The sequence below is a fragment of the Lucilia sericata genome, unplaced genomic scaffold, assembly GCF_015586225.1.
Source record: "Lucilia sericata isolate MDLA Ls3-8-SP2 unplaced genomic scaffold, ASM1558622v1 Contig000084F_arrow, whole genome shotgun sequence".
Classification (NCBI taxonomy): Eukaryota; Metazoa; Arthropoda; class Insecta; order Diptera; family Calliphoridae; genus Lucilia; species Lucilia sericata.
In genome coordinates, this window is record NW_023994117.1 from 53046 (window position 1) to 65188 (window position 12143).

General features: G+C 34.9%; 1 protein-coding gene across 8 annotated transcripts in view; it reads left to right on the forward strand.

Annotated features, from left to right (window-relative positions):
• LOC119599690 (myotubularin-related protein 4) overlaps nucleotides 1–12143 on the forward strand; it is a 39754-nt gene that overhangs the window by 18174 nt on the left and 9437 nt on the right. For 6 of the 8 annotated variants that reach the window (XM_037949572.1, XM_037949579.1, XM_037949576.1 and 3 more), the window contains 11 exons: nucleotides 6905–7026; nucleotides 7222–8117; nucleotides 8186–8376; nucleotides 8438–8633; nucleotides 8697–8882; nucleotides 8966–9263; nucleotides 9322–9427; nucleotides 9490–10040; nucleotides 10106–11069; nucleotides 11136–11298; nucleotides 11425–11535. In XM_037949572.1, the coding sequence (XP_037805500.1) occupies nucleotides 6909–7026; nucleotides 7222–8117; nucleotides 8186–8376; nucleotides 8438–8633; nucleotides 8697–8882; nucleotides 8966–9263; nucleotides 9322–9427; nucleotides 9490–10040; nucleotides 10106–11069; nucleotides 11136–11298; nucleotides 11425–11535 (3780 nt within the window). In that variant the 5' untranslated portion in view covers nucleotides 6905–6908. The remainder of the gene's footprint in view (nucleotides 1–6904; nucleotides 7027–7221; nucleotides 8118–8185; nucleotides 8377–8437; nucleotides 8634–8696; nucleotides 8883–8965; nucleotides 9264–9321; nucleotides 9428–9489; nucleotides 10041–10105; nucleotides 11070–11135; nucleotides 11299–11424; nucleotides 11536–12143) is intronic. The other 2 variants (XM_037949578.1, XM_037949580.1) reach the window with 1 other exon arrangement.

A 12143-nucleotide genomic window follows, 5' to 3' on the forward strand; every position in this document is an offset into this window, starting at 1 on the left:
TTTGCTTTACTACTATGTCGAAGAGCCATTTGGTATTCTTAGGTTTTATACCCCAGGACTTCCATATTGCTCTTCTGGAGGAGTATAGAGCCGCAGCTGACATCCGAGGCCTTAGAAACATTAATGGATACCGTGGTCATGAGAAAGAAGCAAACCACTGCGGGAGTCCTTTGTTACACAACTGGCTCTAAGCTGGCAGACAAAATCAGTCTGGTATTTGCTTCGGAAACCGAGATATACTACAGTCTTTGTAACGCTAGCTTCCAGGCGGAAGTCTGCTCCATCACCGTATGTGTAAAGTGGATTGGATTAAACATGTCCCCAACAGAGGTTAAAATATTCTTCGACAATAAGAAGGCAATTAGTGCGATATCAGTTGATAGGGTAAAGTCAAAGCACAGTCGGGTATAATCTGCAATAAAAGAACTATAATGAGAAAAGAGAGCTTGAGGAAGTTATCCAAACAAAAGCAAAATCGTTTGACGAGCACTAAATTAAAAACATGAGCGAGAGAATAACATATTAGAACTTAAATGCTATGGAGTGACTCCAGAGAGGAGAACGCTTGTCCTCAGAATGAATAACTTAGACTTTAGGTTGATGGTACTTATTCATAGTGGAAACTCCGGTTTACGGGCACAAATATATAAAATTGGACGAATGGATTCAGACAAATGTAGAGTATGTAGAGAGAATATGTCGAGAGCGATGTTATTTCAGATATTATAAGTTTTAAGTGTTAGGGTGTTTATAAGTTCGCCTTATCCGAATATATTTTCTCATTTGTTTCATTTTTTTTTTTGTTTATGTTTTTATATACTGTATTATTTTTGGTCTGTTTTTTGTTAAAAGAAAAAAATTATAACGAGCAAACAACAATTTTCAAGGTTAGATAAATAATATACTCGAACACTAATCATCAAGTTGTTTATGCGATAACGCATGCCAGCCAAAAAGTAAAAATAAAAAAATGCATTAAAACAAGCTGTTCAAATAGTCCAACACTCAGCGAGATTATATGAACGACAGGCCTTTTCTGCCTAATTGTAAAAAGGCATGTCTAAATATTCGAAAATATGTCTACATCGAAAATTATACATATTAAAGAAATTTGTAGCATGCTGCGCACATGTTTAATAAAATTATTTTATTAAAACATATGTTAACTAATATGGAATAGATTGATTCCTAATTATTGAAAACATTCATGTTGATTCTAATATATTAGTGAGCATTCATTAAAAGATGTTATTTTTGTTTTGGTTAAAACAAAATAATTTAAAATTAATATTTGGTGGATTATCTATAAATTTATTATTTAATAGAGTTTATTCAAGTTAAACTGAAAGACCGACATGAAAATGAAAGTGCTAATTGAAAACGTATGATTTTATACACAAAACTAAGAGTGAGTGTTCGGAAATGCATCATTGTACATCATCTATTTTATGAAGAGACAAAATTTTTTCGTTAAAAACGAAAATCAGTCGTAATTCAGGTCTGAGTTGAAGAACAATTCTCGTGCTATCGCCAACATTTTTTAAGGACAGTCAGGCTTGTGTTTGTTGTTTGCTTTCGACAGAGTTGTGTATCACTCGCACCAATTGAATGTATTACTCCGTATAACTGTTTTCAAGTTATGCGTTGTTCGCATTAATTGGGTGATCCGTGCGACGAGGGCCAACAGAATCTGAAAACACTGTTCAGAGTTCAATACTGGTTCCAACTTGTTTAAATCTGTGATAACAGTTTAGCGCATTGTGGACATTTGTGCCACAAAGAAATGACCTTGCAGGAGTGTCACATATAAATGTACGGATCTTTATTTGAAATGTCATATTACCCACTTTGAAATTAATCATTAATTTAAATTCCTCAACAAAGTCGCGAAGACGTTTACCTGTGGGTCATCCTCAATTTTGGCCAAAATTTGTTACATTCCAATGGCAGAACTTTTGAAAAGACCGTCAATGATAATATCTAATAGCAGCTCATCAGTAGAAGCTGCAACAATAACTTATTTATTTTTTTGCAATTAGTTGTCAAGTCCAATATGTATGTATGTACTTCCCAGGAGCAACCGTACGCAAAACACATTAAACCGGCAAACTGGAAGGAACATCCATATTTCAAGATTTTTAAGACATTCATAGAGACGCCAGCAATACATCGGTTTTAGGTTACCTTTACGACATTCATCGTACTTGGAGGTCGTTCACCGCCTATAACAGAAACATTTCTGTCACAATTGAGATCGAGCAACGGTCTTAATGCCTAAAGTTACCGCATAAACCGTGCCGTCTCTAATAAAGGGGTCTACATAATACACAACACATATACAACTTTCTAGTCAACCCTTCCCCCTCCGGGACACCTTGATTATCTTCCTCATCCTGGTGTTATCGCAATCCGGGGCAAAAGAGGTTGCCGGGTCTATAAACTGATGTGGATCAAATGTATCCTCGGTCTTTCCTTGGAATGATTTAATATGTGGTCAAACCAGAGAATGACATAATCTGGTACCATGGAAACCGGTAGCCCACTTGGCAGAGTTTCGGACTTTTTCCTGTCCCGTTTATTGAAGAGGTCCCTTCGGGGTGCACATTGAGGATGTGGTTTAACCCAAATTCGCGAGAAGAGAATGTTGGTTAAAAGACTGATACACGGTAATGTCTATAATTCGGGATAAGTTCGTTGTTGTTGCCGAATCAACAGATACCCCACAGATGAGTGATTGTGGGACTATGAGTTGGAAATGAGTTGGTGTCAAGTGTATATGATATGGGATAGATGTAGGGGTATGCGGGCCTCATCCATCCGTATACCTAGAGTGAAGGTGTCGGAATGAATGAGAAGTGTGCTGGGTTGAATGGTGGTATATGTATGATACCTCACACCTTATTTGATGGATTCATATTTTAGTCTACCGATTACGTCTTTAGGTGCTGTTGCCGAATTAACAGAGGCCATGCCATTTGTGTGGTTGTAAATGGAAGTGATGTTTTTGCATTTCGGAAGTTAAGCAACGTGGCAGCAATGGTCTGAGATTTGAAAGCTCAAGTACAAGAAATGCAGAACCATGTACAAAAATTGCCACCGGTGTGTAAGATGTACAAAGGGGCGGTGGAGAGTAGTCTGATCCTATGCTTTTAAAAGTACCACCGTGAAATAAGGCCAATAGGCTGGTGTTAACGTAAAGCACTTTGATTTCTTGTCCATCCTATCCTACTTCACTTTGTCCAATGTATTTATGGACATTTAAAAATCTATGTCAAATGATTCTCTCCAAAGTTTTCTGTTGGAAGCACGATGTATTAAATTGTAAAATATTCTCGTTCCGATATCATCGGGATCACTCGGAACTTTTTAGTGGGTCGAACAATGTTTCTAAAGCTTTGTCGACATCAAATTTCTTTTCGATTACTAATTCTAACGTCTTTTGAACTTAAAATATTGAAATGGATAATCGATAAGATGTTTAAAAGCAGATTACCGGACAAAGTCCTGAAATGCCTGTAATATCAACCCAACAGAAATGAAGGCACGTTGGTATAGTAAGGACCATAATATCAATAACAATTTAATTTCTGTATGAAAACTGTCAATATGTCGTTACGATAACAAAATAATAAGACATTGAGAAAAGGTGCGGTAAATAAATAATAGTTTTTCGTCATTAGTTCAATAAATATGTACTAAAGATACATAAATAAAATATAAAATTTATAAAGAAATATAATTTATTAACCAATTGGTTTCCTTTTTGAAGTGATTACTGATGTTTAAAATTTAGATTCGATTTTGGTTTAGCTTAATAGTTTGACTATTTTATTACTTTTAAGGATTCTAGTTTAAACTAAATGATAGCAAATTGACTCTATTGCTAACTTTATAAATTATCTAATATATTTTTTATATACAAATTTCAAATATACAAGTATGTATTCCATTTCCCTATAAATATGTACCCAATGTTTTATTTATCATAATTTCTTCTTTATGGCATTTTAACCAATACTTTCATGCGATGAATTTTCCATGTGCTTTTTTATTTTACTACTACATTTGTTGTTTTTTTTTTTTATTTTACGTTACGATTTGTGTATTGCGCAGTACTTTTTCGTATATGACTATATGTACGTGTATCCTTATTTCCTCCTTTTTACAGTTCTCTAACAAAAAGCACATGTTTTAAACGAAAAAGAAATAAAAATCATTTGTGGAAGAAAAAAGAAGTTTTAATTATTTAATGTGTATTTCTTAAATAAAAAGGTTGTAGTGATTGTCATATAATTTATTAGTGTAATTTGTTTTAATATTTCAAATCATTAGTTATATGCTTTTAAAATATATTTGTGGTTGTGGTTATTAGGATTTTAATTTAAATTTGGACAATTATCTCTGTCATTTAAACTAATAAAATACCTTTTGACAGCTTTAAAGTTAATTTTTTATATATCACAAATAGTTAAACCAGAGTCAATGATACCAGTGAAAATTGGTAATGGTGAAATAGAAAATGAAATATTTTTTGTCAGAAAATTGTATCAAAATTAAAGCAAAAAGTTTAAACTTTAATGTATTAAAGGTGTAATAAAATGTAAACAATTATTTGCTACTAAAACAATAACACTTACTCCAATATATCGATTATTTGTTCCTTGATTTAAAAATCCATCTTTTTTATGCAATCAATATTTTACTTTAACTAATCAAGTGTCATTCTCATAATTATACAGACCAAGAAATTTATAACCCAGAGACCAAAGTCTGCTTTTCTAAAGGATTGAGCTGCTCTGAATCTAAATCTACCCATCATATCAGGTTTTCGAGATATCGTGTGCAAAAGTTTGAAAAACGCTTATGTCAAATGAAAGTCCTTATTTCTTCTTCACGATGTCTTAACTTAAAACATTGGTCTCTGGTATTTATGTCGACTTTGAATCAATTTACGTTGAATTGATTCAATTGATTGAGATATAAATTTAAAATCTTTTGGTGAGACGAAAGTTAATTCAATGTTTTTTAGCTTTCTTTCAAAGATTTTGTCATAAGTTTAAGCGGTCGCAATAAAAACTCCAAATAAAACTGAACCTGTACTATTCAATAGGAAATATTAGAACGATACTTACATACAGCCTCGGTTTAATGGCCCAAAACTCTTACTCTAGGATGGTGGGTTATACTTGGGTTTTGCTTTTCTTATAGCAAACTATACTGGAAACATAAAACCATGACAAAAACAACTGAGGACATAAGAGTATAGTAGTATAGCTAAAGTGAGCAAATAGTCACTTTAGAGGAGACATTCATGGTTCCATTAAATTGGTTCATTTTGTGATATCTAAAAAGATTGTATAAGTACATTACTCCTAAAATGTTGTAAATTTTACAAGGCAGTTATTCGCTCAACTGCTGCCCACTTCTGCTAGTGAAGCTTTGGCAGAGACCTGGAATAAACAGTTCCAGTTTGAAATGTTTCAATACCTCTAGAAGGGGAATAAAACCTAATCTACCAAACTTTTTTTATGTAGTCACCTTTTGGTAGAAAGTGATTTTATATTAGTAGTAGGGGTCGGAAGAACATTTATAATTCAAAATTAATTCTCTCCCTTTCTAGCTAAAATATAGGCCATACGAGAAATCTTAAATTGGCGCCGGTATTAAAGAATATCAAATTGGAATATTATAATATTCGCCGCAAGTCAAGTTGCAATCAAAGACCTGGCTTCTGCTTATACAATTTATCAAGATTGTTCTAGAAATGTTGGAAATGTCTGGGGGCTTCTACATCAATGTCCAGGGTCTAAAAATTGTGCTACTTTCGTTCAAAGCTGCCGTAGCTTTTGATTGCAACGCTGCGGCCTGCGAAAGGTCCTATCACTTGAAGAGATCTTTCAAGAATTTGTCTTCGTCATCTTGAACAGAAAGACAAGAGACCTCAACGTTCAGTTCCTGGGTTTCTTCTTCGTTCTGCCTATATTGTTAATAGCTCGTGGAATGGTGCTTTGCGAACACCTGCGGACGGTCTTCTAGTATCTTCTTTGGATTCCATTAGCCTCTTGTGGGGGATGTTATAATAGCAGTCTGTCTGTTACCCAGCTCATTGTCAGACAACTGAGATAATTTTCCCAACTTCTGTGTGGTACCGGCATCTCCAAAAGGGTCACTTAACAGCTTTAGAAGGCCTGCCACGTTTAAGTCGGTCAGTACCTTAATTGCTTAGCATGCTTAACAATTCTTGAATGAAGGTCAGTAAGGGTAACGTCTTCGTACCACTTACTGTCCAACTCTCCCAACATTCTCCTCCCTGACCGTGACATCCGGATTGCTCTAACTATCAGGTCAACCACCTCCTCCGTCATGTCCCTTTTATCATTCAACTCCCCAACATGTTTGTTTTTGCGTTTTGATAATAAATTCTCACTTACTCTGTTAATATCCGAATTTAGCTAATATCAGGGATTATATATTTGATTGTCAACTTAGCGTCAGCTTACCAACCGAAAGATTTTTCCGCCAGAAAAACAGTCGAACTGTTGCAAATAGCAACAAATGTTCTGTTATATAGATAACCAAAAATTCTCACCTTTGTGTTTCCCGAAAGGGATCATAAATTGGCCCACTACTAAGTACAGCTATGTACCTATGTTCAATCTTATAACGAAACAAGCTGTAATGTGAATAAACATATAAATCTTGCGACTATGAGCCAAGATTGCCCAGACAGTGAAAGTTTTCTTTATTTTTCTCTTCATCCTCGTTGCTGTAGCTTCTATAGAAGTCATTCAAGGAAATCCAAGGGGAGATATCAGTATTTTTTGTAAAATATTAATATACTTTTACATTAAGTTAATTTTTAAAATTTACTAAAAAGATTGTTTATTTCTTCATATCTTTACAGCTAAATGGAGGCATCTGATGGATCGCCGCCACCATCATTGTGTATGATACGAGCTGCGGAACTATTTCCTAAACCACAAATGGAGAAAGAAGATTTACAACTAAAAGTCCCATTTCAGGAACGTAAGTATTAAAGTGATACTTAAAGGTTTGGGGGCCAAATTGCGACATTCGATAACGATCAAAATTTCAATAGAATAGAAGATTTTGAACAATTAGGCTCCTTTTCATGTTGATAACTCGATTGTTTGTTTACGTATTATTAAGTATTAATTTCCTCATATTCAAAATTACTTTTATTTTCTATTAATTTCCCAGTTGCTGGCGAGTCTGTCAAGTATTTGGGGCGTACCGATGATGGCGTATTGGCCTTATCAAATTATCGCATATTTTTACAAAAATCATCTACAAATGTTGAAACGTCCATACCACTGGGCCTAATTGAATCGGCTCAATGCAGAGATTTGTTTCATTTAATAATTTGCTGTAAAGACGCCAGCACTGTTAAGTGTTCATTTGAAACAGCCGAACAGTGTACAGAATGGCAAAGGCGCATACAATTATCAGTGGGTGTTCCCGAAACACTGGAATCTATATTTGCCTTTCCCTTCTGCTCGTGGGCATGTGATAGTTTAAACAATGGTCAAACGGGACAAGGGAGTCAAACAAATGGTGTTGCCGCTACGGCAGAGAATGGACAAAATCCAACGTCTTACTCGGTAACAGATTATGGAGAGAGATTACAGAAAATGTCTTCACGTTATGAAGATGATTTTATGCGTGAAGTAGAACGTTTGGGTTTCGATCTAAATGGTTCGTGGCGTATATCACAAGCCAATGAAGACTTTAAATTATGTCCCTCATATCCTCCGAAGCTTTTAGTACCCTGTTGCATTTCCGATGAGACCTTACAGAATGTAGCAAATTTTCGAGGTTCTCGACGTTTGCCGGCTGTTGTTTGGCGTCATCGAAAATCTGGCGCTGTTATAGCCAGATGCAGTCAACCCGAAGTTGGCTGGCTGGGTTGGCGTAATACCAAAGATGAACAATTATTAAAGGCATTGGCCGATGCCTGTGCTTTTGATCGTGGCGAACAAATGCGTCAATTGACAAACACTTCACAGTCTGCACAAAGTGTTCAAATGCCATCGGCTGATAGTTCACCCTCCAGTCCAGATGGTAGCCATGAAGAAGTGGCTCTCGACGAAGTGAGAGTAAGTGATTCGATTAGTAATTATGATTGTTTAAATAGTAGTTTTAAATTATTGTTTTATTTTCGTAGAAAGTTTTAATTGTTGATGCTCGCAGCTATACATCTGCTGTGACAAATCGTGCCCGTGGTGGTGGTTGCGAGTGTATTGAATATTATCCTTGTGCAGAAATTGAATTCATGAATCTAGGCAACATTCATGTTATACGCAAAAGTTTTCATGCTTTACGACAGTTATGTGCCTCACCACCAGATGTACCAAAGTAAGTTCCGGAATATTTGTTAATATTTGTTTAATATAAATTCTTGTTATTAATTCCATAGTTGGTTGGGTCTATTGGAGAAGACAATGTGGCTACAGCATCTTTCTGGTCTTTTGGCAGCTTCTATGACAGTGTGTCATGCGATTGAAAAGAAAGGACGTCCAGTATTAGTGCACTGCTCGGATGGCTGGGATCGTACACCACAAATAGTGGCCACAGCACAATTGTGTTTGGATCCCTATTATCGTACTGTAGAGGTAAATCAGTTCGGGTAAAGATTAAAAAATTTTAAAACTATTTTGAATATTTTCCTTTTCTAGGGATTTCGTGTTTTAGTAGAACGCGAATGGCTTAGTTATGGCCACAAATTTGCCGATCGCTGCGGCCATGGACCGGGATCCGATGAACTCAATGAACGCTGCCCTGTATTTTTACAATGGCTGGACTTAGTTCATCAAATACACAAACAATTTCGCTGCAGTTTTGAGTTTAGCATGGGTTACTTGGTAAATTGTATATTTCTTTTTCTTATAAAGAAATTAAAATTACTTTTAAACAAATTTGTTTTTGTATTTTTTCTTATAAATAGATTAAATTGGCACAACATTCACATTCTGGTTTATTTGGCAATTTCTTATGCAATACTTTAAAAGAACGTTTGGAAAATTCTGTTTTTGAAAGAACCTTTTCGGTATGGTCATTCTTATCTGGTCCCATGTATCGTAATCCTTTATATAAACCAAACAAAGATAAAGTTTTATGGCCGGCACATAATGTACGAGATTTATCTTTGTGGACTGAAGTTTATTTGGGTAGTTTGGGTGGTAATCAACAGAATTGTATTGATTTTCCAGCGTATATAAATGAAAGTTTAATGGGTTCTATAAGTAAGTTGATAAAATAGAAGTTTTGGGAGTAAGTTTATAGTTGTTTTTTTTTTTAAAGGTTCCATGTCTAAGACAAGATCTTATGGTGATTTAATAACCGCTGGTTTTATACAGAATAGTATTTCAAGACGTTCTAGTGATCCAAATATGACTGTTGATCCAAAGTGAGTAAATAGTTTTTTTTTTTTAGAAATTTAGTACGAACTTAACATTAAACCCTTTTCAGTCTAACAATCGGTTCAAATTCTGAAAATAATTCTATAGCCGATTTGCAATCAGACGAACGTGAAGAATCACCCGATTTATTAGCGAATTTCATACACGATACGACAAGAAAACTAGAAAATCTCACAAACGAATTAAACAATCATGACAATGATGACTTTAAAATTGCATCAAAACACATTGAAATCAATCGAAAAGAGCCGTCAATTGGTTGCGAAACAACAGACAGTAGCAATGCAACAGAGGAATTGGATACTAGCAATTATACAAAGGAACTAAATGGCATCTCCAATACATCATCAGTAGTAAATGAAACAACAGACTGTAATTATACTACAAAACTGCAACGGTTAACAACACCACAACCACCCACAACAATTCACATAAGGCAAACAACTCCGACAACAAGTAAAAATTTAAAAGAGGTACCACATGACTTTCCTAAATCCTTAGAAAATGGTCATAATGGTATAGAACATAGTAGTAAAGGTATAACTATAGAAAAACATTCATCGTTAAGTTTAAATTTAATGCAAAGTGTAGAACTGGAAGGTAAAGTTAATAACAAACAAACTATTCTTTTAAATTAAATAAACTAATTTGCTTTTTTTCTAAAGAGCCTTTAAGTAGTAATCAGGAAACATCCTGCAATGGTGGTTCCACATCAACAAATGGTAACACAGATGCCACACAAAGTATGTGGCATGGTTCTGTTAATACCAGCACTGATACTCTGGTGCCTTTGGTGGAAACCAAATCACAAAATGGCAGTGCTACTATTACACCCCTGACTGCAAATGAATCAATCAGTACTGACTGCACAGATGCTGGCGAATGTTTACAGAAGCACTCCGATACCACAGCTGCCTCTACATCTACTTCTTCTTCAGTGAATACTCAAAAACAGCAAACAGCCGAACAATTTATTGCAGATAAATGTAAAATCGCTAGTGTTAGCACAAATTATAATATATTGCCAAAAGTACATACGTCAACGCCCAGTAGCAGTAACATTACTACAGTGAAACCAAATCAATTGTCCACCAATGGTAGCAGTCTTAGTGCTGCACCATCTATATCATCCCTAACGACGACATCAACAGCAGCATTTGCCGAAACAAGCAATAATACAATTCAAAATAATCTCACAAATACAAACAGCAATAATGACAATAAAATTGCATCCTTAACGCTGAACAGCGGCAGCGGTGGTGATAATGTAACAACAGCGTCTAACACAACCGTTGGCATGGAGGAGAGCATACTCATATTACCTGAACATCAAAAATTAGAAATTTCATTTAGTGGTAAGTGCGAAATGATTACCGCTAATGTAACTACCTCGTCAGGTTCCAATATGACTCCAAATCATTCATTATATTCAACAACAACTACAGCGTCAACAGCTGCATTGGATACACCAACAACCCTAAATGTGTCACCATTTGTATCTGCTGCCGCCACCACAACATCTTCAGCCGCTGCCACTACAGCCATGTCTAGCCAAAGACGGAGACGTACCTCTTCGTCGAATTCAAAACGTGATGCTTTTGGTGTCGCTGCAAAACAAATAAACAGCAGGTTTGTTCTCAATATAAATAGTTTTATAATGAATTCCTTTTAATCAAATAATGTTACTCTTAACAGTTATCTGTCCCGTTTTTCATTGCCTGGTGGTGTACGTTCGTTACCCATGACACCACCGGGTTTGACTGAACGACCACAAGTTACTATTTCCTGCCCCGATGGTCTCGCTCATGCTTTAAGCGAAGAAAACATAAGACTTCAACAAATTGTGCATGAACATAAGGTAACGCATACAAAAATGTATTAAAGAACAAACATTTATTCCTTTTTAATCATTAGTTAAGGGTTAAACATTAAGTAAACTATTTGTTTTAAAAACAACCACTATTCTTTATTTCTTAATTTTTAGTTACGCGAAGATGTATTACTACGTGAAATTCATGACATGCGAATGGCTCTCTTAAAGAAAATATGCCCCAATTGTAATAATGCCAATGCAAACGCAACCAATGATGAACAGGTGAATATACTAAACTCATAACATAAGCAAACCATAATTTAAAGCAAAAATAAAAAAATCAATATACATATGTACCTATAATGTACCTACAAGAAAAGTAAAACAATCAATTTAGGTAAAACTAATAAATAATTAATATTATACATTTACATTGTACATGTGTAGCTGTATATGTAAAATATAATAATTTTGATTATAAAATGACGATTTGTAGATTATTTTTATACATTATTTATTATATTATTTTATTATTAGTTTTCATTTGCTAATATTGTTTTAAATACGTTTTTTTTCTTTTGCACAAAATTTAGTAAATGTTACGATATATGTATTTTAGAAGTAGAAAAAGAAAGCTTTATCAGGTAAACTGATTCCAAAGTGAAAACCATATGTTCCTTACTTTATGCCTTTGTGTTGTTGTAACAGGTAAAATAATCTAGTTGGGGGTTCCACATCAATATCCAAGCCTAAAAATTGTGTTACTTCAACTGAATGTTGAACCCATTGGACAGGAAGAAGTGGGGTTGGTTAAGCAGTTGCTTATGTGATGCGTATCGTGGGGATCTTGACCCCACGATGATGCTGGACCTTCATCGTGTACCAAGACT